This window comes from Poecilia latipinna, unplaced genomic scaffold, assembly GCF_001443285.1.
Source record: "Poecilia latipinna isolate Pla-1442-1.1 unplaced genomic scaffold, P_latipinna-1.0 Scaffold1881, whole genome shotgun sequence".
Taxonomy (NCBI): domain Eukaryota; kingdom Metazoa; phylum Chordata; class Actinopteri; order Cyprinodontiformes; family Poeciliidae; genus Poecilia; species Poecilia latipinna.
This window is the reverse complement of record NW_015114497.1, coordinates 178,590-203,194: the sequence shown is the minus strand read 5'-3', so window position 1 is coordinate 203,194 and position 24,605 is coordinate 178,590. Positions and strand designations below refer to the sequence as shown.

The window sequence follows — 24,605 nt, the reverse complement described above, 5'->3', positions numbered from 1 at the left end:
GAGCTAACCTCACCCCCAACAAAATGTTTCATAAAGAAACTTAAGTGCATTTTCTGAGTTATTTGTCCATATTTGTCTGGAAACTATTTATTTTGAGCGCAAAAAAGTATTTGTAGTTAATTATTTACAAAAGGGTTTATGTCTTTGGGTAATCATGGTATTATGTGTCCTGAAGCAATTTTTCTAAGCTCAACTGATGTCATCCGAACTCAGGATTAGTTGATCTTGTTGATTTGTAGAAACTGAAAGGAAAATGCGCAGACCAGTTTCATCTCACACGTGATTGTTTATTGGCGCCAGAATTTGATTCATACATTTCCTGAGTGAGAAAAAGAAGAAAGAAAAACACTCAGGAAATGCATACATCCTACAGTTCATAATAAACATTTATTTTTATTAACAAGGCACACCAAAATTGTAGCGCATCCTTAGTGAAATTATTTCACCGTTAACAGTATAGTGCCGCTCTTCATTTGTGAGACACCTATCAGATGAATCACTTTTAGTCACTGGAACTGATCATTTAAACCTCACTTTTTTAGCAGTCTGCTAAGTGCCACCATTTAAATGTCATACATACAATAAATGTTAAAAATTAAAGTTCTATTTTGGAGTATTTTTTTAGGGAGCTTCATTTGTGTTGTTTGATGGAACTGAATCTAATGGTATTATTTTTTGCAATACATGCATCTAGGCTTTTAGACTAAGTTCTAAATTAAAGCAGCTTGTAACAGACTGCTTGTCTTGATGTTTCGATATCGGACTCAGACGGCGGCGTCTGAAAGCATTTCTCCTATGTGCATTCATTGTGAGCAGTTGTACAATATAAGCAGCATGCTTATATTTGTTTCTCAGCTGCATGTTGTCAAAGCTAGATGGTGTGAGACAAAGACTTAGAAAACCTGAAATTATCCTGTTTTCTGAGGGGGAAAAGAAAACAAAAATTGACGTTCTTATAAAAATAAAGCTCTAATGATGACAATTAACCTAAATGCTATCAGTGCAGGTAGATTCACAGCTTGTAGAACAGTTGTGCAAGGCAGAGTGCCAGTGAGTCCTATAACCTCCTAATGGCAGTCACAGTCATTTCTCCAGGCCCAGGGCTGAGCCCAGCATCGCCCTGACTTTGCACATCCCCAGAGAAGCTCGCTGACTCAGCCAGGAGCAGGTGGGGGGTGAATGGACATCTTTCCAGTAGTCCAGCATCTCCTTGGGTGTGATTTGGTGGACGGACACCATAGCTTGATAGCAGCAGCGTCCGTATGGCACAGGTGGACCCCCAGAGAAGAGAGAGCAATGTGAGGGCCGCACTCCAGCAGCATAGGCGCAGAGGCCGACGAACACATCCTCGGGGGGCAAAGGAGTGGACAGAGGCGATGCCGATGCTGCAAGGGCAACTTTGAGCAATGCAGAGCGAGAAAAGACGTAGGCTGTGCCGCTGCAATAGTCGGGGAACACAGACAAAGGGTAGGCCCCTGAGGGGAGGTAGTGCTTGCTGTCTGGGTCTCGGTTTGGGGCCACGTGGAGATGGACTCTACCCAGGTACAAGTCCCCTTGCTCATAAGGGTTCCGGCTTTTGTTTAGGAAGTGCAGAAGAACGCTGGGATTGAAGAAGACGTCATCGTCCACTTTGGCCAAGAAGTGAGCCTGAGGGCAGAACCTGCGGGCCCAGCCCAGCATGGCCAGGGTCTTCAGGGTAAGGTTGGAGTAGGAGTCCAAGAACCGGCCCTGGATCAGGTCCCCTTTCTCCCTGGCTTCTTGTATCAGCAGCTTTCCCAGGCCGGGGTCAGAGGCCACGCCCACCATGAAGAGGGTCATGACCCGCAGGCCCCGCACCTCCACCTGTCCGCCCCAGGTGTCTCTGATGGCCTGACGAGCCCGCTGATTGGCAGGTGCTGAGGTCACTATGGCAATGAGGTACGGCTTGGCGCGCTGACACACCAGCGGGCTGGGCATGAGCAGGAACTCCTCTGGTTTGGAGGGGGGTAGGCTCTGGGGCGAGACGATGGCGACATGCGGCTCCACCGCCCTGCTCATGCCCATCGAGGTGACCCACGTCTCAATGATGTCCAGGAAGAGCAGCGCGAGCACCGCGGCGCACGCCAGGATCCCGCACAGCGACGGAAAGATCCCCGTCCTGTTTCCGCGCTTTCCTAACCTGGGCTTGCAACATCCCTTTCCGACCGTGATCACCATCATCATCACCTTCTCTCCTGCTGCTAGTGTTGCAAGCAACAACAAAAGAAATATCCCTGTCTTCTCGCTGCTTTCCTCCCCCCCACTCCTATCGTTGCTTCACGTGAAGACGCATTCCTCTTGCGGCATGTCCTCACCTCTGGGTCCGCTGCACTCTCCTCCACCTTTCTCTGCGGCAGCTCCGGTAGCTTTTCGTTTCTGCTGCAGCCTTTTGTCTTTGATTTGGGGGGATGTGCAGTTGCGCAAATGGAGCGGTCGATCTGGCAGCGGTTCGCCGCAGATTTTACTGCTTTTTTTTTGTTGTTGTTGTTGTTAAGAGGTCAGGCAGCGCGGCCGATGGCAAATCTGTGCCCCGGTCCTCTTATTTAATGGCTTCAGTGATTCTCCCCCACAAATTGATGGTACGTCCGATATCCTGCTGAGGCGCACCAACCCAGTTTTTGATCATATTTTAATATCCATCCGATCATGTACTGAAGGTTCAGAAAACTTCCATCCAACGTTTACTGAATGTCCGCAGAGAACGTATGCTGGTCGTTTTTGGAGTCCGGTAAAGACAACACTTAGAATTAAGCTGATCAAACAGCGACGATAAGATGAAAAGAAAAAAAAATGGATTGATGAAAAAATATGCGGATAATACTCATAAAGCGTTATATGACTTAAGCTCTCGCGTTCGCCTATTGTCATCCTTACACCTGAACTTTGTGCGACACCTACTGGCTATTTTTGAGTATGATAAATAGAGATTGGTTGTCAGGTTTTCTTGTTTCAAAACATCCTTCAAGGTCAACTCCTTGGTTAAACGTCATTAAAGTTGATAAAAATAAAAAAATAAAAAACTCGTTAAGGATCCATTGTACACAGTGTGATACATCCCATGTGATTATTTTTATGAATTAATGACAGCCAAGCAGTTAGAAAAATAAACTAACCTCTGTGTGGTGGTTGTATTTTGGGGACTCATCCATTGTAGGTTTGTTGGACCCACTGCATTGTATTCTTTGAAATTCAACACAAAATCTTTTTACATTATAAGACAAAAAAGATGTTCACTTAAATTGCATTGGTAAAAACTGCATATGGTTGATTTCTAACTTTGAAAGACAACATTTCATGAAAAAAGTACTCGTTCATGTCTGCTGTATGACACAAACGTCTAAATTTAAATTTCTACTCAATTAGTAAGCATCTATGTTTATCCTTAAATCTATCTGTAAGGCTTTACTTCTTATCTCTTTTTAACTTTCACTACGCACATAAAGAACACATAATTACAATAATTATAATAATAATATAATAGTTATAATTACGTGTGCATGATTACACTTTGTAACCATGTCACCCTAAAAATGAGTCAGCTGTGACACATCTGACACATAAATAAAACAAATAAATACAAACTTTATACCCAGACATTTTCCCAAACTGCAAGTTTATTCCTAAAAATGTCCAAAACATAATGCACATCATACCTCTCTAAACCTTACTGGTAGAGCTACGTACAATTGAAAAAAAAAGTAAATACATAAAAAATGATGACCAGAAAATGTCCTCACTTTTCACAAATGACCTCCAGTTGCTTGTGAAAACACACAGGGTCACATCCTGGACAGACAATTACAGGATATGGGCTGCCTCTGTTGCAAGACAGTTAGATGATGGTCAGCAGTGTTTCACTGGAACTTTGGAGAAATGGGACTGAATCGGTGCTCAGTGGTCCAAACAACGCTTTGTCTGTAGCAAGAGTGGAGAAGTTTAGAATCCATGCTGGTTGAGTTTCCATTTTCCAGTGAAGTTTCCAGTCTGGCAACTTGAGGAGCCATGTGGTCTGCTGGTTTTAGTCCACTGTGTTTATGCAGTCCAAAGTTAGAACAGCCTAGTAATCAATTTTAGTGCCTACTGAGAAGATTTGTAGAAATGCAAATGTTCGTTTTCCAGCAGGACTTGACACCTGCCCAGAATTACAAAGTACAAATATTTCCAGCAAACGCACCTCCCATAGAAAATATATGGAGTATTGTTAAGAGGAAGATCAACTACGTCAGATCCAGCAATGCAGATGTAAAGCCATTAACAAAGTCACCCGAGCTTCCTTAGCACTTTAGCAGAACCACAGAGTGACTGCTTCCATTCTGTGATGCATTTCATAAATCTATGCAAAAAGGAGCCCCAAGCAAGTATGTACTGTACAAAACATGGGTATGTTTTTCAAGAGACAGAATGTTTTTCTTTCTTACTGATCTAATACTGACCAGCAATGCAGATGTAAAAGCCATTAACATCTGCATTGTTAATGGCTTGAAAGAGACAGAATGTTTTTCTTTCTTACTGATCTAATATTTAAATCATTTGGGAAACTGAAGTCAAAATTCTAAGAAAAGAAAAAAACTGAGCATATTTGATCATGATGAATGCAGTTAAAATCCATATAAAGATACACATTTTGACGTTAAATCTGAACAAATTCCTCTGGCTTTAGGTTGTTTAGAATTACCAAAAATCATTTCTATTTGCTAAATGCCAGCCAGAAAACCTAGCAAGAACATTTTTAAGAAATTGTGTTGTAACCTTCTTCAAATTTGGTTAACATCGGTGATTGTTTTATAAACTGGATGACGTGGGTCAAACCTTTCAGGTTTCCTTCCACAAACTTCTCACAGTTTGCTAGAGTTCTGGCACATTCCTCCTGACAGAACTTGTGTAACTCAGTTAGTTTTATAGGCCGTCTTAGTCACACACACCTTTTTAGACAACAATGTCTCCACTGGGGTAACATCAGGGCTTTGTTATGGCCATTGTCTTTAAACCCATAAGGGAATACGGATTGAGTTTTAAAGCGTGCAAAACCATACAGAAATTATAATTAACTGTAACTCACGTAATCATAATTTATCACAACCAGAAAACATGACAGGGTGAAATACACTAATTTTACAAAAAAACAAATTGTCATTAGATTTATATAGAGCTTATCAAGACACTCAGAGCCACTTTACAATGAAATCAGTCATTACCATTCACGCACACAGTGACACGCAGAAACCTATCAAGAAAGCTAAATAATACCTAAATTGAAATTGTTTTTTATCTCGTTATTTTTTTTTAATACGCTTAATTTGACAAGTCTCCAGACATTATGACGTCAACCCTGTCTGGCTCGCGCTAAGGCTTGGAGTGGGGGGGTTGAGGCACGCGGACTGAGAGGGAGGAGGAAGAAGAGGGAAAAAACATCATCATCATCATCATCATCAATGCGCTGTTGGTGCGGGGGTCACGAACTATGACCTTTAACAGAAGAAAATAATTATTATTTTTTATAAAACAACCGAGCGCCTTAAAGCTGAGAGCGGCGGCCCTCTGAGGTGAGTGTCAGTCCTGGACTGGAAGCATTAAAGCCCTATGAAGAAGCAGCGCTGGGTCACAAAACAGCAGCTAGCTGCTTAGCTTCCTGTCCGGCTGCGGGTGCTTTACCTCCGGGGATGAACAGAAACAAACTGCGCGCAGTCTGGCTGTCGGCACAGACACTTTAGCTGATTATTAACTAATGACAACGCTGTTGATTTGTTGTGCTCCCTGCATTGTGAATCTCAGAGGCAGACCCCGCTAGTTGCTGCTCCATAGCCTACCATAGGTTTATATGCATCTAAGCTAGCAGCGGCAGCTAACACCGGATGAACTCGACCCTTTTACCTTTGCCATCCAGCTGACACGAGTGGATGGAAATGTCTGTCAGAGATTTATTTGGAAAAGCTGATTTTTTTTTTTTGCATCTCCAATCAGAATATTAGATGTCACCCACTCCACTGCCTATTAAGAAAATCGTTTCATTATACCAATTATCATAACGTCTGCGGTTATATTGGCCAAACGCCAGATTCTCCATTTTGTTCTGTTTTGTGTTTGGAGTGAAGTTACTGATGGACAAACTGTTCAGCCAATCTGTAAACAACATGAAGCCTCACGCTCCTCCCGGTGGACTACTGCAGGTACATTAATCAGCTGCAGCTGGAGTCTTTGTTAAAGTAACGCTGACTAATAAAGGTTATGTAAAGGTGTAAAAATGAAAATATGTGATTACAGAAAGGCGCAAATGATGAACATTTTTGTACTTAATAAGATGTGGAAATGCGTTGTGAACCTCACATTGATTTTTGAGGATTACAACTTTCAAAATGCAGCTGCAGTTTCACATTTGACCTTTTATAGGGGAACTCATAGCCAGTGTAATTTAGTCTAAATGATCGCTTAGAAACAAGTTCAAAACATTACTATTATCAGCCTTTATGAAAGAAAACACCAATATGTCACACCCCAGTTTAGTTTGGATTATATATATAAAAAATATAATAAACCTGTTTATGAATAAAGTCTCTTGCATTCCTCAGACCTCACTAATGACTCCACGTGATCATGGCGACCAACCTGAATCTGCTCTCTCAGCAGAAATCAGACTCTGAGCATGAGGCAGAGGTCAGTGTACAGAGAAAGGCTTTCCTCCTGTTTTGTTTCACATCACACAGTCAAATTATTTTAATGGATTCATAAAGTGTTATGAATCCATAACATTCCACAATACTTTTTATAATACTTCCACAGAAATAATGTTTCTATGGATTCCAGATTTAAGAACTATATTTGTGTTTGCTAGCTGACAAAAAATTATTTGTGCTTAACTGGGTTAGGGGTCATGCTCTCCATCAGATCCAGTGATGGGTGAGTCTCCCCAGCGCTTCCGGGTCATCTCTGCAGAGCCTGCCACAACACCACAGCAAATACAGGTAATCGAATCAACAGTGCAATACCATGCAGATGCTGCATGTAACATGTCTCTATGCTTTTATTTCTTATTTGCATTAATAATCACACACGTTTTTTGTCTCCCTCTTCTGCCCCTGGACTCTTCAGATTGTAACCGACCAGCAGACGTGTCAGAAGATCCAGATTGTGACAGCGATGAACCCGTCCAGTGCTTCAAAACAGCAGTTCATCCTGACAACGGCCGACAGCTCAGGGGCGAGCAAGGTTATCCTGGCCTCACCGGAGACTCACAACTCGAAGCAGGTCATCTTCACAGCTGCAGACAGCCTGATGCCGGGAAGGATACAGGTACATTTGTTCCACTATATCCCCCCCTGCTCCATAATGTTGAGAAATCTGCTGGCGCATCCTTTGTTTGAATGTTTTTACTGTTTTTTTTAAATATATCCTTGACGTTATGTGGACCGTTTAAATTGGAAACTTGTAAAATATGAGTTTGCTCTTGCCTTTACCCTTCAGATCGTCACAGATCCAGTGTCAATGGAGCGTTTGTTGGGACAGTCAGGAGATCTAAGTCGATCTCAGCCAGTGGAATATTGCGTGGTGTGTGGCGACAAAGCTTCAGGTATTCTACCTTTTGGCTGTTCAGCTTCACTCTGTCGGCACTAGGACTCAAACACTTCTGTGCGCTTTCAGGGCGTCACTATGGAGCTGTCAGCTGTGAGGGATGCAAAGGTTTCTTCAAGCGGAGTGTGAGGAAAAATCTCACCTACAGCTGTCGCAGTAAGCAGGACTGTGTCATCAACAAACATCACCGCAACCGCTGCCAGTTCTGCCGGCTGAGAAAATGCCTTAAGATGGGGATGAAAACTGATTGTGAGTTTGCGTCCAGATTGAGCCCTTAAATATTGTTTCAGTTAAACAAATGTAATTAGTTGGATTAAGGGAGCCTGAACAACATTGTTTTCTTTTTACTTATACTTTCTAAGAGAGTGGTTAGTAAATGCCTAGTTGTGAAGGTACCACCAAGACATTTTTCAGCAGGTCTTTTTGCCATTTTGCTGATAAAAGCACTAACTTTCTTTGTTGTTGATCTGTAATTGTCTTCACTTTATTTATGCCTTGAAAATATCTGATGATCAGTTTCTTCTTGACTTGTCATGTGTCATTATTATTATTTGTAGTAGTAGTAGTAGTAGTAGCTGTTGTATTACTCAAAAAAAAAAAAATAGTAACATTCTGCTTGGTGTAAATGTTTAGCTGTCCAGAGTGAGAGGAAACCCATCGACGTTGTTCCCCGAGAAAGACACTCCAACTGTGCTGCCTCCACCCAGAAGATCTACATCCGCAAGGATCTCAACAGCCCACTCATCGCTACGCCAACCTTTATCTCTGATACGGATACAGATGGTTCCAGGTCAGTAGAAATGAGACCTGTTCATATATAGCGCTGCAAACAAGTATTTTGTTAATTATCAATGTCTCTTTTTTTTATGTCTTGTTTAAACAATTATTAATGCCAGGCAATGATAACCTAAGAGATCATTCTATTTTTAAGGAATCAAAAGCAATCCAAATCCTCCATGCAATTACTTTTTTTACATAAAGCCACGTTGGTTTGGATATTCTTAGCGATTCTTTGCAATAAATGAAGTCATAATGTGAAAACTGCTTTTTTGTATTTACTCAGGTTATCATTGTATTGTTGTACAGATCCAGCCTGCTGGACCAGGGAATGCTGGTTAATATCCAGCAGCCGGTTATTCAGGCTGATGGGACGTTGCTGTTGGCAACAGACTCCAAGGTACATCTGATCATAAAGATACGCCGTGCTCTGCTGCCTCACGCTGTTCTCTGCTTCTTTGAATAACTTCCAGCATCAATGTCTTTTGACTGAAGTTGATGCCATAATGTGAGAATTATGTGTTTGCTTTAGATGGATTCTGAGCATGGAAACCTGGGGACGCTCGCCAATGTTGTGACATCGCTTGCCAACCTGAGCGACTCCCTGAAAGAGAGCCTGAACAATGGTGATACCTCCGACAGCCAGCAGGAGGAGCAGGCTGCAAGCGAGATTACACGGTCAGTTGGTCATATTCAAAGTATTTCAGCTACACCTTCATCTCAGATCCTTCAGGAAATATGTGTATGGTTTTGTTGTAATTAGATTTAGTAGTTTAAAAATGAGGGAAATCTCTTTTATTTATTATTTGCTATAGATTATGCTCTTAATTGAGTTAAAGATGTGTGTGCGTGTGTTTGTATGTACTTCAATGCAGTGCCTTTGACACTCTGGCCAAAGTCTTCAACCCACCTGAAGCAGGGGCAGAACAGAACCTGGCTGAGAAGTCGCAGTGTGTCAGTGGGACTACCATCCAGCTGATTGGACGGGACCAAGAGACGCCCATCATCGAGGTGGAGGGACCGCTGCTCACCGACAGCCATGTTGGTTTCAAGGTGAGTGGAGGGAGTCTTCTAAAGCCACTGAGATGGAAAAGAGGATGCATGCAAACCTTTAATAAACTCTGAGATTATGACAAATGTCTTCTTCTGTGGGCTGGTAATGTCGTTTTTTTTTTTTTTTTTTTTTTTTTTTGCTGATGTAGACACCAGGCAAGAGTCGAACCATATGCATGGTTTTTGAAATGATTCTTAATGGTTAATTGTTTATATCAGAACAAAACAGATTTTTTCGCTTTTTATTAGGACTGAACTGATCAATTGTGAAGAATTGATTACTGAGATAATCATTAACTAATTTAGTAATCAATTAATTGTTAACTGCAATGTAAATACTCCAAAAACAAAAAACAAAAAAAAAACCTTTTGCTGAAAGAACAACATATTCAGTGCAGGATTTAAGTCAAAACTGTACAAAAATATATAAGTGTTGCCCTTAAAATATTAAACCCTTCTTTGAAAATATTTTTACGTTCATCTTTTAACGTATTACAAATGAAAAATCTGCAGAATGTGCCAATTTTTAAAAATGCGATTAATCAATTAATCGTCAAAATAATCAACAGAATAATCGACCGCAAAGATAATGAAGCAGCCGCACTTCTTATGTTATTTTAATATAACTCTGGTTGTAATGTTCTTGTTCCTGTTTCTGTTTGCTCCAGCTGACCATGCCCAGCCCCATGCCCGAGTATCTGAATGTACACTACATCTGTGAGTCGGCGTCCAGACTCCTCTTCCTCTCCATGCACTGGGCACGCTCCATTCCTGCCTTCTCAGCACTTGGGTGGGGGAGAAAAAGAAATCTGCGCCACAAAAGTTTCCCTGTCAACTATCCCTGTCATGTTGCAATGCTGCCACCTCCTGTTTGCTTGTGGTATGTCTTACATGTTTATGCATTTCCCAGTCAGGAGGCAAACACAAGCTTGGTGCGAGCTTGCTGGAACGAGCTGTTCATCCTGGGTCTTGCTCAGTGCGCTCACGTGATGAACCTGTCAACCATCCTCGCTGCCATCATCAACCATCTGCAAAGCAGCGTCCAGGACGGTATGGACCAAAGACCCCGTCATCATCTCACAGTAGGACACAAACATGAAAACGGGAGCAAAGAAATGTCATTTTTATTAGATAGTAGCTGTTGTTGCTTGCACTAAATGCTAACATATTGCATGTCTTAGCCTCTGAGTTGTGTGGTGTGCCCTGTCCCCCAGGTATGAACATGACAGTGTGTGCCCCTGATTATCAGCCAGCTTAAAACATTAATATTCGGGGAAGTTTGTTTCTGTGATGACAAGCCTGAAAGATGCAATATTTTCTGTAACATTGATCTCCAGCCCAGCTGCAAAGGCCCCGCTGTCCTGCATGTCATAGATGTTTCCCTGCTGCTACATGCTTTATTTAAATGCGTTTGTCAGTAACAGGGGTCTTTGGAAGTTGATACTATGCTGAAGAGATAATGCAATCATTTCTACCAGATGCGTGTGGACCACACTCACTCCACATTTTTTAGGTTCTTGTGAAGATGCATAAGTCTTGCATCACTCTGTTTATGTTTTTGTTTTAGTGACCATTTCCAAATGAAAGCAGGAAGCCCCAAAAACCTATTTCTGTAAATATTTGACAGCTTGTTTCTACTTGGGCAGTTTAAAAAAAAAATAATTAAAATTTATCTGAATGTCAAAGTATAAAATCAAGTCATTTAGACCTTTTATTTTTGTAAAATCTGCATAATTGTCTAACTTTACAATAACTTAACATACAAAAAGCTTAGCCGTGTACCTCATTTTTTGCTAATTAAAAGTCTTAGATTATAAGATTAAATCTAGAAATCCAAGCCCAGGACCCTGCTGAACTCCATGACTACATTTGTTTCATGGGATCTATACAGAAATGTTAGAAGTTTCCTTTTTTGTTTTCAGACAAACTTTCTGGAGAGAGGGTGAAGCAGGTGATGGAGCACATCTGGAAGTTCCAGGAGTTTTGTAACAGCATGACACGGCTGGAGACCGACAGCTACGAATACGCCTACCTAAAGGCTATCGTGTTATTCAGTCCTGGTGAGAACTGTCTTTAATACAAGAAACTTATTTTAAATCATATTTTTATATATATATATAAAAAACCTACACAATCAGGTTAGTTTCTTTTTTCTTTTATAGATTTCAGTTGTTTTCTTTTTGTTGTTTTTCCTGATGATCAGATCACCCAGGTGTGGAGAGCAGCGGCCAGGTTGAGAAGTTCCAAGAGAAAGCCCTCATGGAGCTGCAAGACTATGTGCAAAAAACATATCCTGAAGACACATACAGGTCAGTTAATGATATTAATTCATGGCATGAATTATTTCAAGAGTAAACAAACTAAAAGTGAATCTGGTCACTCAGAACAAACAAGAATCATTCAGCAGAACCAGACTGTCTTTTTCATACCTTAACTTTCAAATAGATGTATAAAATATAGAAATATGTCAAAAAAAAAAAAAAAAAACTTCACAACAGCCATTTTTATTGCTCCCATTTTAAAATAAGAGCATCAACATAAGGGAATAAATAATGTTACCTCAGACATGGTTTCAAGTGTAGTGTATGTATGCTTGTCTATGGTTCTGACCTAAACTTTCATGAATATAAGCAGAAATTGTTCAGGTATTTTTGACTGAAATAAGTCATCAGGGATGATTTTGGACAAAATCTGACTAAAATAATCTTTTTTCCGTCAGACTAACGCGCATCCTGACACGTCTGCCTGCCCTTCGTCTAATGAACTCAAGTATCACAGAGGAACTCTTCTTCACTGGCTTGATAGGCAACGTCTCTATTGACAGCATCATTCCCTACATCCTCAAGATGGAGACGGCGGAGTACAACAGCCAGGACTCGGACTCGACAGAATGACAACACACCAAGGACCTAAAAAGTGTCAGTTAAGTTTGTAAATCTCATTTTTCAGGTACATGGTCTCTAGAGGGCTGTAGGTGAACTACAAATCTTTGTTTTCTAACATTACTTGCCGGATTTGGCATAACATGGCATTGGAAAACCAGGATGACCAGGAATGTTTTCTGCACTTCATGCTGTGAGTCGCTCATAACTACATGGGAAAAAAAAAAAATCAGTCAGCTGTAACTTCTCGACTGTCTCTTTTAATATTTTCTTCACATTTCATTGAGCACTTTGATCCTCATTGTCAAATGTTTAAATAAGCCTTATATTCTATGATGTTGATCAAATACATGTAATATCGAGTACTAGCCTTCGATTCCAAAACGTCAAATAAAATACCAAACACAGCCTGAAATGTAAACATCAGATTATGTAAACCTACAGGAGGATCATATTGTTTTGGTTTTTTCTGCAGTCGGTACGTTTCATGTTTGTGGCAAAGGTTTCAGACTCAAACACAGACGTCTCTAATAGCCAAGAAATTTAAAATCACTTTCACATCAAAATACATATAAACTGGCTTTGTATGTTTGTTTTTTATTTCGTTGATGTTTTTGTCCAAGTATTTTAACAAAAGCTAATTAACAAGCCTCACAATTGTTACGTATAATCTAAATGGAGGCCTTTTAACTTATTTTGTTTATTTTACGACACTTACACCCAGATCAGCCATGTTCATACCGTTGGCCTGAACTATGAAGTAGGTTTATCAAGGTAAATTTAGTTTCAGGTTCAGTTTAAGATGAAGCTAATTCACTTCTGACCTGGATCTATCACCATGGTAACTCCTAGAAGACACTCGGGCAGCATAATATTAGAAAAACAGAAAATAAAGTGATATTATTGCTGTACCCTGAGAAAAATTGTAGCTGTTATGATTAACCCTTATTCCTTTAATTATTCTCATTGTTTTTCCATCATTGCAGTATAAGTACAATTATGCTTTGATCATTTGAATATGAGATCGAAATGTACACTAATCTTCACATTCCCAGCAATTGTTTTGGGATTTTTTTTCAGGTGCTATCATCGGTATCTGCCAACATTAGTAATTTGATCAGCATTGATCTGATTAAAAACAAAAAAACAAAAAAAAAAAACAAATGGCAACAAGATTTATTTTCATCTTGTTGCCATTTGTTTCTGGAGGAGGAGGGGAGGAACTGTGTTTGTGACAGTGATGCCGATGCAGCGCAGGATTGCGATGAGTTTACCTGAAGCAGAGAAGCTCTGGTGAAGTCAGCGGTGTGGCTGTTTTTTTCAAGGCGTCGAAAGGAATTTTGATATTAGCTCATATGTTCATATCAGTGCCCCCCTTTTTTTTTTTTTTTTTTTTTTTTTGCCAGCTTCCTTCCTTTCTTCGTCTTTTCTTCTTTAATTACCGCTCCATCTGTTTTATATTAACACTCTTGCATCCTGCATCACTCTGGCCTGCCGAGTTGATAATGAGCTTCCTACTCACAGAGATGTAATCTTCAAATCTATTTTTTAGTTAAACTGGTCCTCTAAGAGAAAATGTGTTTGAACCAGCTTCCTAGCAGAAGGCCTTGGTCTGAGCAGTGCTGTTGTCTTTTATTACCATAAAGGACATTTCTTGGTGTATTTGAATGTGGATGCATTTATTAAGGTACACTGCTTTTAAAATCTGTGCAATCTCCTCCTCCACTTTTTTTCCTTATTGACAATCAGTTATGTTTTGTCCTTCTGTCCCATCAGTGTTACAGCTCTGTAGACACACACGTCTATCTTTGTCTTCAATCAATTGAGAATGTTTTAAAGACGATTATTTAAAAGCTTTGGGTTTAAAACTCGTTCTAATGTGTAGCTATGCTACACTTTATGTCTCCATTGGTATTTTGTTGCACATTAATCAGCTTCTGTGGTGTTCCACTGCATTTGGGCTGACTAAAGCTGTATATTTTGTATGTTTTTTGAAAACATTCATTTGTTTTGAACAAATTTGCTTGTTGCATACTAAGTGTACTTAAAGTACTTTTTGGGCAGGTATCCCTGATTGAAAAACAATGAGATTCTGTGGAAAGCCAGCCTTGAATGCATTCATGTCTTGAGGACAGCATTGAGATATGCATTGGCTTTACCCTCTTGTATATATGTTTAAATAAACATCCACAGCAACATGAATGGTAACGGGGATGTACATAAGTCAGCCAGGTTTGTGTCTCATGAACATCAATTGTAATGTTTTGGTTTTAAACCTGAAAAGACTCTTTCTAAAAAGGCACTGGTGATGAAATGACGACATTTGTACATGTAATGGACATTAAAATGAGCGCATGTTGTTTTTAAACAGGGTTTTATAATCTTTCTGTGAGCCCTAATAAGGAGCATTGTTGTCATTTTTATAGTGCATTGCCATGCATGAAGAAATTGCTTAAGCACATATTAATAAATGCAGTATGTGAAATATTGATTTAAATGTTGTGGCTTTAGCAGCTATTCCAGATGCATAGATCATCCTCTTTTGTGGTATCATTTGGTTAACATTTTTTGATACTATGTGAATCTACTCTGTTCTTTTTTCTGTCTCCAAAAGTTTGAATGGTGAATTTTAAACATTTATTTCCCAAGATGGTTACAACCCTACATTTCTACCTCAGTGATATAAATCAAATGTATTAAGAACTGAACTCTTGTTTCTGCATTCCAGTAGGAGGCTAGCTTCTCTGAAGCAATGCCTCTTATTTCAACTAAAATAAACATCTATTCATTTAATGTAACAGGCCTGATGTTGTTCTTTGAAGAAGTTTGAGATTTATGTTATTTTTTTGATCTGTTTTTTTTCCCCTGGATTTTCAAGATGCTTTTTTTTGTCACAGTGACAAAAAACATGTAGACTTCCTATTTTAGATGGACAAAAAGTATTAAAGCTGAAATATATAAATTGAGCTAATCTAGACTGACTGGGTGTATTGTTTCCAATTTTTTACACATTCTTTTAAAAGGAGGTTGTAGCTGTGGAAGTCATATGTAGCAAAAAAAAAAAAGTCATTTAAAAAAAAATAAGTATAAACAATCTTACACTGGCTTTTTATTTAGAGGTATAAGAGTAAAGGGGGTTTTGTCAGGATTTTGTGTAAAAAATAAAATAAATATTCGATTTTGTGTTTTGCAGCCATAGAAAATGCCAATTGTGTATGTTGAAGTTTGCAGCAAAATGTGTTAACTGAAAGTTCCAGAAGTATGATTAATTTGGCAAAAGTCTTCATAAGCCAGGAGTCTGCAACTCAAGTCATATGCCACTGTCCTGCAACTTTTGGATGCTTACCTTCTCCAACACACCTGTGCAAAACCTGCTGATATGCTAAGGAGGCAATTTAGCATTTTGATTCAAGTGAGTTGGAACAGTGATGAATCCATAAGTTGAAGAACGGTGGCAAAATGCATGACAATCAGGAGAAAAGATTAAGTGATGTAACTGCGAATTTATTAAAACTACAAGTACCGTCAGCTCGTGGTGTTTACTTGACGTAGTGGAACGTCATCAAACTGCGTCAAGCACCGCGTACGTGCGCTTGTGACTTCCAAATAAAATTGATTTGTAAATAGGTAAACATGCCTATGAAAGGGAGGTATCCGATCAGAAGGACGCTGGAGTACCTCCAGAAGGGCGACATCATCTTTAAGAAGAAGGTGAAGATCATGACCGTGAATTACAACACACATGGAGAGCTCGGCGAAGGAGCAAGGTCAGAGCTAACGGCTTAGCATCACACAAGCACTAGGTTTACAGCCACATTACACTGCAGCAGTCACATGTAGTTTAATCAATCGGGAGTATTGCAGTTTATATCAGTTCCTGCATAGTTTTAAGATGTTTATTCTTTATTTTATGTCTTCCAGGAAGTTTGTGTTCTTCAACATCCCGCAGATTCAGTACAAGAACCCGTGGGTCCAAATAATGATGTTCAAGAATATGACACCATCGCCCTTCCTCAAGTTTTACCTGGGTGTGTGTGTGTGAGAGATTTCTCATGTTGGTGAAGGATTGTTTTAGATGCTGTCTTAACTTTGAGGTTGACTCCGCCTCTGTTTAGATGATGGTGAACAGGTCCTGGTGGATGTGGAGGGAAAGGACTGCAAGCAAATTTCACAGCATGTAAAGAAGATTCTGGGTAAATCAGAGTAAGTATGGATGGTGTTTTATGGCACTCAAAGGTGTTCATGAAATTGCTATGAGTTTGTATTTATTTACAGATGTGAACAAGCGCTGAAGATGTCTTTACTATTTAAAATGGGAAAGCAAAGAGCTCACGTCACTCAGTTTATCAGCCTTGACAAAAGCTAATATTCAGCTCTGACATGACAAAAAAAAGCCAACTCATATTGAGGCAGCCTGTTAATGCAGCTGTTCTGCTCTCCTCTCTCTGTAGTGAAGTGCTGCATGCTGAAGCTCAAGCCAAGATGCAGGCGTCCCACCCTGCCAACTTCGGCCCAAAGAAGTACTGTCTGAGGGAGTGCATCTGTGAAGTCGCGGGCCAAGTGCCGTGTCCCGGCACCAAGCCGCTTCCAAAGGAGATGACGGGCAAATACAGAGCCAAGATGGCACAGTCACAGGACTGAGAGGCCAAGCAGCTCACTTTTACATCTCCTCTGGACATTTATCTGGCTGTGATGGCTATATTAAAGGACATATGCTCCAGCCAGAAGCTGCAGCATCGCACTGACACACGATGATCTGCTCCACCATTTTCACACAGACTTTTAACATTCATCAATACAGATGTTAACGTCCAACTCTCAATAGCTCATTTATGTGAAATTCTGTGCAGGTTAATATGTATGTTTGAGTTACTGCTGGGATAAAGTTTTACACTCAAAAATTCTCAGTCTCGTGCATGCAAGTGATGGTGTAATCCATATTGACTCATCCTGCCAATCCTGGAAACTAAGAAACCCCCATCTACTGTTCTGTTGTACTAATTTAGTGATGTCAAAGTTACTTTTCTACTGCTCGAAGAGAACTCCTTCAATCTAATCTAATCTAGTCATAATGTGGCTGACACAAGTGCATCTTTGTAAATTAGGATATCATAATTTATTTCAGAAATTCAAATAAGAGTTATGACCAACATAAGTTTGCTACACGCTGATAAAATTTGTGTCAAATTACAGTAATGGCCTTCAGCTGGTCTGCATTGTTGATTCTGGTGTTTCTAAACTTTCCTGCAGAGTCTCCATAAAGCTCGTCGGTAGAGGGAAGCACGGAGCGTTGCAATATTTCCTGGTACTTTTTAGTTTTTGGACTAGAAAAAGCACAATGGACCAACATGATTCTGAAATCATCACCAAGTTTTGAAATTTCACACTGAACTTCAGGCAACTTGAGACCCTGTGCTTCTCCATGTGTTCTCTGGACTTTGATTTTTTTTTTAAATTTAGTTTAAAGAGGAGTTTGTACCACTCAGCAGCAGTCCATTTTTCTCATTTTCTCTGGTGCAGGTGTGACTCCACAAAAAGAGATTTAGCTCCGACTCCAGCTGAAGTTCACACCTTTCCAATCTCCCCCAACTCTTGAATTTCCTTTACATCACAATTCTCTCAAGGCTTTAATTATTCCTGTGTAGGTTATTCTACTACACTTTTACCTTCCACCCAACTTTCCAGCAACGTGGAGGATGTCTATTTACTGAGCGCTCATTTCAACTGCAATCCCCATGATTGGGTTAACTTGAATATTTCTCTGTTTTTATTGCTTGTAAACGATTTATGTTTTAAGAGAATGAATCTTGTGTTATTGCAGGTCAAAACTGGCAGGAATGTTTAAAACACAGGTTGGGTGGTGATGGGTCTATACCCGTTTCATGTTGAAACTTAATTTTTCTGAAATAAAACCCATTCAGTGGCATTCCAATTATATTTTTTTTACCTGCCAGGAGATTAGAAACAAAGTTAGGAACAAAAAAAAAAAACATCACAAAATATTGTTACAGATGAATTTATTTGTGTTGAAGAAACTTCCTCTTACGAAAGTGATGGCTGTGAATCATTGTGCAGTTCCTTGTTTTAATGTAGGCATGTTGCAATTACCTAAAAACTAAAATCAACTGCTAACATACATGTAAGGAATTCACAACGTCACAAAATTATCTCTGCCACAGGTTTCTGATGATCTGCAGATGTTACAGTTTAGCAGATAAACGCAAAGAAAATGGAAAACCTGACGGAAAGCACAACAAATTCAAGTTGGAGCAAACATAGCAGCCCTGGATCATAATACTGCTGGCATTCATGTAGTGTTAGCATACATCTAACAAGTGTCTTAAGTTTTCTATAATCATCATTTCTAGGCGCGCAGATTTGAGCATCCTACCCTTTATTAACGGCCGTCTACAGTGTTCCTTGCTAAACAGTGTCGTTGTGTTAAGTTCGCGCAGGACGAGTGAGCTTGTTCAGATAAACTCTGGATTGAAGATCTAAAGCGATAACATGCACCGGGAGAGCGGGAAGACGAGTCCAGCCACGAGTTCAACATCAAACAGACACACGAGGCTCACCGTAAACGAAACAAAACATCACCTCACCCTGCTGGGTCACAGTAGGACATGAATTCTTTTATTTTTTTTTTTTTTTTGTCTTTGTTGGCTTTAGGTGGAATCACAATTTTTTATTTTTTTTTCTCAAAGCGAAGTGCATAAAAAGCAGTTTATCTAATTCATTTGATCAAAACTTTCAGACACAGTTGGAGTTTAGATTAACAGAAAGAAATCATTAGTGCAGATTTTAACGTCCAAGTATTTCTGTCACTGTTATTGTAGGGAAACAAACAGTTCTAAGCTTAAATTTCTTAGCATGTACACGTAAAAATGACTATGGTGTAATGCACCTTTAACTCTTAATACAAACCTATTGGGTTACGTCAACAATTGGTTAATTCGCTGCTATAGAAGTTATTCTAATTTTAAGACGTTTACAGTTGCAGACCTAAAAGTTAACCCTTCACTCCCAGTGTTGTTCTTGGCACTGTTGGAAATGCACAGAGGCAGAGTTAAAACTTTTGGACTTTGTTCACAGCTTCACCTGAAGAACTAAACCACATCATCCAACTCATTCAAATAACATTCTGCTGTCTTCCTTTGTTCGTGTTTGCATTGTTACAACTCCGTAAGTGTGCCTGTACAAATTAATTTTTACTCTGTGATTTAAGCTCATGCATGGGTTTGAGCTCAGCCCTATGCAACCCTAAATGATCTAAAAATATGTTAGAAAATTAGGGATCGTAACTCTAGGTACACATTTTTAATTAGCGTCTGATGGATCAGATTTCATTCAAACTGCAGTAAATTGGGTTGACCATTCCTAAAGTGTGCGAGCCTCGGACAACTTGGTAAATAGCAGGCGATCGGAGCCAGACTGTTAGTGCCTCTTCTTCTTCTGCTCCTGCAGAGTGTGCTGTAGCTCTTTGAGGTTCTCCGACAAGAGCTCAACCTCGTCGAGCCGCCCGCTGAGTTTGGCATCGAAGATGTACGCCCTGATGTTGTCGATCTGCTGGAGCAGCAGCTCTTCCTCTATCATGTCCACATCGGGCAGAGTTTCGTCGTCGACGTCCCCGTCGAAGGGGTTGGTGGAGGCCTCGGGCGAGTTCCCAGAGGCGTCCATAAAGGGGTTGCCTGCGTCTGCGTCGTCCTCCCCCAACGGGTTGCTCGGTGTAGTTTCAGCCTGTTGGTCCTCTCTGTCTGTGTCTTCTTCAAAGGGGTTGTATTCCTTCTTGCCGTTGGAAACTTCCTTCTTGATGTCCTCGAAGAAGGGATTGGATGGATCCTCCTCAATGGGAGTGGAGTCCTCCTCTTCGAAAGGGTTAAGGGAAGTGCTGCTCTGTCCTTCACCACTAGGCGGGGTTATGTGCCCCCCTAAGCTCCTTAGTCTTGGAGGAGAATCCTCTAGAGGTGTGAGCGAGGAGAGGGCTCTGACGGCTGATGGACTGGCCTCGGTTTTCAGAGTCGGGATCTCTGCCGTAGTTTCCACCCCCGACTCCACCTGGTGATCTCCTGCTGGGTTGATATCCAGAGACGGCTCCCAGGTGAAGGACGGCTGCGTGGAGACGAAAGTGGAGCCCCATTGCTCCCTTCCTTCCCTCTCCCTCTCCTCCAGGCGCTGCAGCTCCCCTTGCTGCAAGCTCTCCTCCTGCGCCAGTTTTTGGGAGAGAGCGATGGCCATGCTGGTCTGCTGCTGGTCGTACTCATCCTGCAGCTGACGCAGGTTCTCCTCCAACATGGCGACCTCATCTGTCCGCTGAGCTTCACGCGCCTGACGGAGGAATGACTGAATGTTTTCAATCTGCTGTAAGAGGGGGTCTTCCAGCTCGCTGCGAGCGTGGGCGGAGTCAGCAGAGGGCAGCCAGCCGCCAGCCTTGGTCATGCGGGGGCCTCTAGAGGCCTGCGGCAGCTCTCCATTAACCGGTGGGCGGTTTTTCTCATACTCCTGCCTCCTTTTTAGACTCTCCTGGGCCGCCTGTTGTCCAGGGAGATATTTAATATTTAGCGACTTGTTATCTCAGAGAAAGGAAATAAAGGTGTAGGTGGAGAATCTTACCTGTCTCTCTTGTTGGAGTCGTCTCTCTTGGTCCTGTTTCCTCTTCTCTTTCAGCTCTTCATATTTGTCCTTAGTGGGTAAAGACATCAGCCCCAAAAGCTTCTCCTGGAAAAACAACAACCAAAAAAATAAAATGAAAATGAGTGAATGTTTTCCATTCACAAAGAGTCTTCATTATGGCGATAGTCTGGTAGACTGTTCAATTAGGGACCAAAACAAACAAACAAACAAAACCTTTGAAAAATCTGTTCCTTCCCTTGCCTTTGGGGCTACACCAAGAAACACTGAAGGAAACCTCTTCAGTGTTTCCTTCAGTGAAGCAAGAACTTCACTTTCGAAAGTGAAGTTCTTGCTTCACTTTCTCTAGAAAGTGAAGCAAAGTGAAGTGATTTTTTTAGTGACTCAAGCCAAAACAATCAGTCCAGCTGCTTTTAGCCAACTGAATTATGCTACTTCGATTATGTGACAAACAGGTAGCTGGTAACTGTAGCTTCACTTTCTAGAGAAAGTGAAACAAGAACTTCCTTCTTCACGAAATGTAAACACAAATTGGGCTTTTAGGATTTCTCCTTTGTCATCCGTAAAACCACAAGCCAATTCTCCCGCTAAAGCCAGACACACAAGTTTATTTAGGTTACATTTACCCAGAATGCCCTGCACTCTACTTTGCTTCCTGCTTTTGGAGGTTCCATTTGGCATTCGCATATGCATCTGAACCGCAACAGAGTTCACTTCAACTGAAGAGAGACCTACGTTTGAAGGCACATCACAGTTCAACTGTGCATTCACGTGTTCTAGGTAACCGTGTGTGAATGCACGTGTTTACTAAACACAGCTGGTGTGAATCCTCCCTGTATCACCTGGACAAACAGCGTGGCTGTGTAGCGTATCATCCTCTGTAGCTGGAGCGCCTTCGGGTGTGGCTGCGGCTCACTTTTCGTCCCCAGTGTTAAAATCTTCTTACTGAGAAGAAAATAATTCAGTTTAATCTCTCAGTCCTTTCAGCTGTAAAAACCCTCTGTCACGAACAGCATGTACCTTAGAGCATCAATGAGTTCGTAGTATTTCTGCACTTCCAGCCTCAGTCCTCCAGCAGTGTCCAGGTTGTATGTGGTTTCCCCGGCGCTTTGAAAGGAGGAAGTAGATTATCATCATTTCAGAATAAAGGTAAGCCACAAATGTATGGAAGAAAATGTATCAGTAGATGGTACAGAATGTTTATCCTGTGCCATAATTTGTGAGTTTTTTGTACTTTAAACTTACTAGCAAAAATTTAGCTTGCAGATATTCACCATCAAAAACTTGTCTTCAAATGCTGTGATTTTTTTTTTAGTGACTCAAGCCAAAACAATCAGTCCAGCTGCTTTTAGCCAACTGAATTATGCTACTTTGATTATGTGACAAACAGGTAGCTGGTTACTGTAGCTATTAAGAGTTGCTCCTCTGACTGGGACAAATTTCATAATGAATTTCTTTACAACGAATTTCTGCAGGCCGAATTTTTGCAGGCAAATTTAAAGTAAAAGAAAAAATACACAAATAATTGCATAGGGTGAGAATTTAGTGAGACTAAATTTCTTTCAAATAAATTATAATTTTTTTTTTTTTATTAATACTTTCTAATGTGGCTTACTTGAGGGATTCAGCCATTCGGATATACTCTGGAGCCTTCTCCTCCACCTTCTCCATGCACATTCTCAGCCTCTGACAGGAAGACAATGACTGTGAGCAGGAAGCCTCGAAGGAAAACGATGAATGACAGGAAGGAACTCAAAAGATAATCAGCTGCGCTCCAGTGGTTCCACCTACCTCATAAAGTTTCACTATATCTGGAACGTGATCCTTCTCCTCCAACTTCTGCTGCCTCTTCAGCAGAGTGTCCATGCAGTGGTGACAGCAGCGGATCTTCTCATCATCCTTCTCTTCCAAAATGGACGCTACGCTGCTCAAGCTGGTGATGCTGCCCCTCCTGGAGCCCATCCCACTGCCTCCGCCCCCCGCTGGAGGAGACTGAGACTGACTGGGGCTTCCAGGCACACACAGAGCTTCTCGGGTGCCATTGATGAGCTTCTCTGTTTAAATGTGTAAAGAAACTTAGCAAAAAGCACAGACCCAAGACACGACTTCAGATTTTCAAAGTGTTGCTACGTACGGGCCAAAGGCAGGGGAACGAACTCCATGCACCTCCTGCACATGATGGATCCACAGAGCCGACAGTGGTGGCGTCTGTTTCGGATGTTGAACTTGTTTCCACAATCGGGACAGAAGGGGACATCGGAGTCACTCACCCAGGACACCACAGACTTCTCAATGGCTGCACAAGAGGAGGAAAATCCTTTGTTTGCTACACAAGTTCAGACTGGCAGAAAGCCGACATGATTTTGGAGGATTAAAGAAACAGACCTCTAATTTTAGCAGCATCTGCGTTGGCTCGGTCAAACGCCGTCAACTGATACATAATTTTGCATAGTTAATAGTTGCGTTATTAAATTGAAAAGAGCAGGAAGAAAACTATGCACTTTGCAATATTTATTGGGCAAACCTTTTCCAGTCTAATGATGAGCTTATTGACTTCAATAACATAATGATCGATGCGCGCTGCCCGGTGTTTCTTAAACAGGTCCAGGTGACTTCTAGTTGCTCCTGTGGGGGAAAATAAAAGCATAAAACCTTGATAAATGTAACAAATTCAAACAATTGTGTATTGTCCCTTTATTTTTTGCTTTACTTGCACTTTTATATATTTATTATATGTTACAGAAGTAGAGTATTACCCAGTTCCTGAGGTTCCCACATGTATGGGTCGACCCCACCGTAGTAGAAGGACTCATAACTGCCGGTGTCTGGTCGGTCGTCTCCATCCCTCTTCAACAGTTTGTCTTTGGCTTTCTTTGCCTTCTGAACCAAATCTAAATACATAGCAATAAAAGAGGGGGGGAAAAACAATCTGAATGGGACAGAAATGGTCATATTTCAGCATTTTACCACCACGTTGAATAGAAAACTGCAAAAAAAAAAAAAAAAAAAAAAAAAAAAAAAAAAAAAAAAACTGAAATTTTTCTGGACTCAAAAGCATTGCTGTCAGAGAATGCTGTTTTTATATAACAACTACTTTGCTTCAATAAATTATATTTTCTTTCATACAGCCTGTCTGAAGGTGAACTGGTTGTAATATTTCAGTTATATGGAATCTAAATTGATCCAAATTCAGCTGAAATCAGTTCAAACCATTAACTCACACAGTTTCACTAAGAAGATTATCTGCTACTGTACATACTCTTGAGCTGTCCTCGAACATGCCGATCGTCTCCTGAATGCTCCTCCTCATAGTGGCCCTGGAGTTGGTAGAAAGACTGGAGGTCCTTCAGGCACAGAGGGCAGAGAAAGCCCTCCTTTACTTCACCTGTGCCCTCAAACGGCGGTGCATAGCTGGAGGCCATGACGACACTAGGAGCTTGTGATGTTTAGGAGGAGGTCCAAGATGCCATGATTCTGCTTGGGCCAACATGTCACAGGGTTTGTCCTCCACCTTCAGTTAGCTCCATAACACCTGAAGCAGGAGAACAACATTAGCGGAGAAAATCCAGAAGCTGCAGAGAAACAAAGCAAACTGACGCACCAAACCGAAACACCCACATGTGAAAAATATTAGGTGTCGACTTCCTGAAAAGTTCAGTCTGAGATTCTGAGAAAATAGGC

General features: G+C 40.9%; 4 protein-coding genes across 9 annotated transcripts in view; 2 read left to right on the top strand and 2 right to left on the bottom strand.

The window, feature by feature from the left end:
• Positions 1 to 266: 266 nt before the first annotated feature.
• Positions 267 to 2,931, bottom strand: b3galt4 (UDP-Gal:betaGlcNAc beta 1,3-galactosyltransferase, polypeptide 4). Its single transcript, XM_015015096.1, has one exon. It carries the CDS (start codon positions 2,200 to 2,202, stop codon positions 1,084 to 1,086), a length of 1,119 nt encoding a protein of 372 aa, XP_014870582.1. The 5' UTR covers positions 2,203 to 2,931; the 3' UTR covers positions 267 to 1,083.
• Positions 2,932 to 5,280: 2,349 nt separating this feature from the next.
• Positions 5,281 to 15,091, top strand: nr2c2 (nuclear receptor subfamily 2, group C, member 2). Of its 5 annotated transcripts, XM_015015092.1 has the most exons (15): positions 5,318 to 5,561; positions 6,585 to 6,669; positions 6,882 to 6,977; positions 7,105 to 7,305; positions 7,477 to 7,582; positions 7,654 to 7,833; positions 8,218 to 8,374; positions 8,671 to 8,761; positions 8,894 to 9,039; positions 9,237 to 9,414; positions 10,083 to 10,204; positions 10,325 to 10,464; positions 11,337 to 11,474; positions 11,618 to 11,723; positions 12,134 to 15,091. In XM_015015092.1, the coding sequence occupies exons 2-15, from the start codon at positions 6,610 to 6,612 to the stop codon at positions 12,306 to 12,308; spliced, it is 1,896 nt and encodes a 631-aa protein (XP_014870578.1). In that variant the 5' UTR covers positions 5,318 to 5,561; positions 6,585 to 6,609; the 3' UTR covers positions 12,309 to 15,091. The 5 variants fall into 5 exon arrangements, with proteins under 5 accessions (XP_014870579.1, XP_014870575.1, XP_014870578.1 ...); XM_015015089.1 differs by having other exon boundaries at positions 5,305 to 5,561; positions 10,083 to 10,464; XM_015015090.1 differs by lacking the exon at positions 5,318 to 5,561 and adding an exon at positions 5,590 to 6,185 and having other exon boundaries at positions 10,083 to 10,464.
• A 737-nt stretch (positions 15,092 to 15,828) lies between these two features.
• Positions 15,829 to 18,447, top strand: mrps25 (mitochondrial ribosomal protein S25). The gene is made up of 4 exons (XM_015015086.1): positions 15,829 to 16,063; positions 16,218 to 16,324; positions 16,412 to 16,499; positions 16,748 to 18,447. Exons 1-4 carry the CDS (start codon positions 15,930 to 15,932, stop codon positions 16,935 to 16,937), a joined length of 519 nt encoding a protein of 172 aa, XP_014870572.1. The 5' UTR covers positions 15,829 to 15,929; the 3' UTR covers positions 16,938 to 18,447.
• A 1,151-nt stretch (positions 18,448 to 19,598) lies between these two features.
• rbsn (rabenosyn, RAB effector) overlaps positions 19,599 to 24,605 on the bottom strand; it is a 9,379-nt gene continuing 4,372 nt past the window's right edge. The window contains exons 1-11 of one of the 2 annotated variants that reach the window (XM_015015084.1): positions 24,184 to 24,495; positions 23,681 to 23,815; positions 23,449 to 23,549; positions 23,310 to 23,355; positions 23,059 to 23,220; positions 22,716 to 22,978; positions 22,540 to 22,610; positions 21,945 to 22,031; positions 21,767 to 21,869; positions 20,907 to 21,011; positions 19,599 to 20,825 (exon numbers count right to left, since the gene is read on the bottom strand). In XM_015015084.1, coding sequence (XP_014870570.1) covers positions 19,731 to 20,825; positions 20,907 to 21,011; positions 21,767 to 21,869; positions 21,945 to 22,031; positions 22,540 to 22,610; positions 22,716 to 22,978; positions 23,059 to 23,220; positions 23,310 to 23,355; positions 23,449 to 23,549; positions 23,681 to 23,815; positions 24,184 to 24,346 — 2,331 coding nt within the window. In that variant the 5' untranslated portion in view covers positions 24,347 to 24,495 and the 3' untranslated portion in view covers positions 19,599 to 19,730. Of the gene's footprint in view, positions 20,826 to 20,906; positions 21,012 to 21,766; positions 21,870 to 21,944; positions 22,032 to 22,539; positions 22,611 to 22,715; positions 22,979 to 23,058; positions 23,221 to 23,309; positions 23,356 to 23,448; positions 23,550 to 23,680; positions 23,816 to 24,183; positions 24,496 to 24,605 lie in introns of those variants that run through there. The other variant, XM_015015085.1, reaches the window with a different exon arrangement.

Coding starts and splice junctions, on each gene's coding strand:
- b3galt4 (XM_015015096.1), bottom strand. CDS start 2,202: ATGATGATGGTGATCACGGTCGGAAAGGGATGTTGCAAGCCCAGGTTA.
- nr2c2 (XM_015015089.1), top strand. CDS start 6,610: ATGGCGACCAACCTGAATCTGCTCTCTCAGCAGAAATCAGACTCTGAG. Junction 6,670..6,881: donor ACTCTGAGCATGAGGCAGAG/GTCAGTGTACAG, acceptor TAACTGGGTTAG/GGGTCATGCTCTCCATCAGA. Junction 7,834..8,217: donor GATGGGGATGAAAACTGATT/GTGAGTTTGCGT, acceptor GTAAATGTTTAG/CTGTCCAGAGTGAGAGGAAA.
- mrps25 (XM_015015086.1), top strand. CDS start 15,930: ATGCCTATGAAAGGGAGGTATCCGATCAGAAGGACGCTGGAGTACCTC. Junction 16,064..16,217: donor GAGCTCGGCGAAGGAGCAAG/GTCAGAGCTAAC, acceptor TATGTCTTCCAG/GAAGTTTGTGTTCTTCAACA. Junction 16,500..16,747: donor AAGATTCTGGGTAAATCAGA/GTAAGTATGGAT, acceptor CTCTCTCTGTAG/TGAAGTGCTGCATGCTGAAG.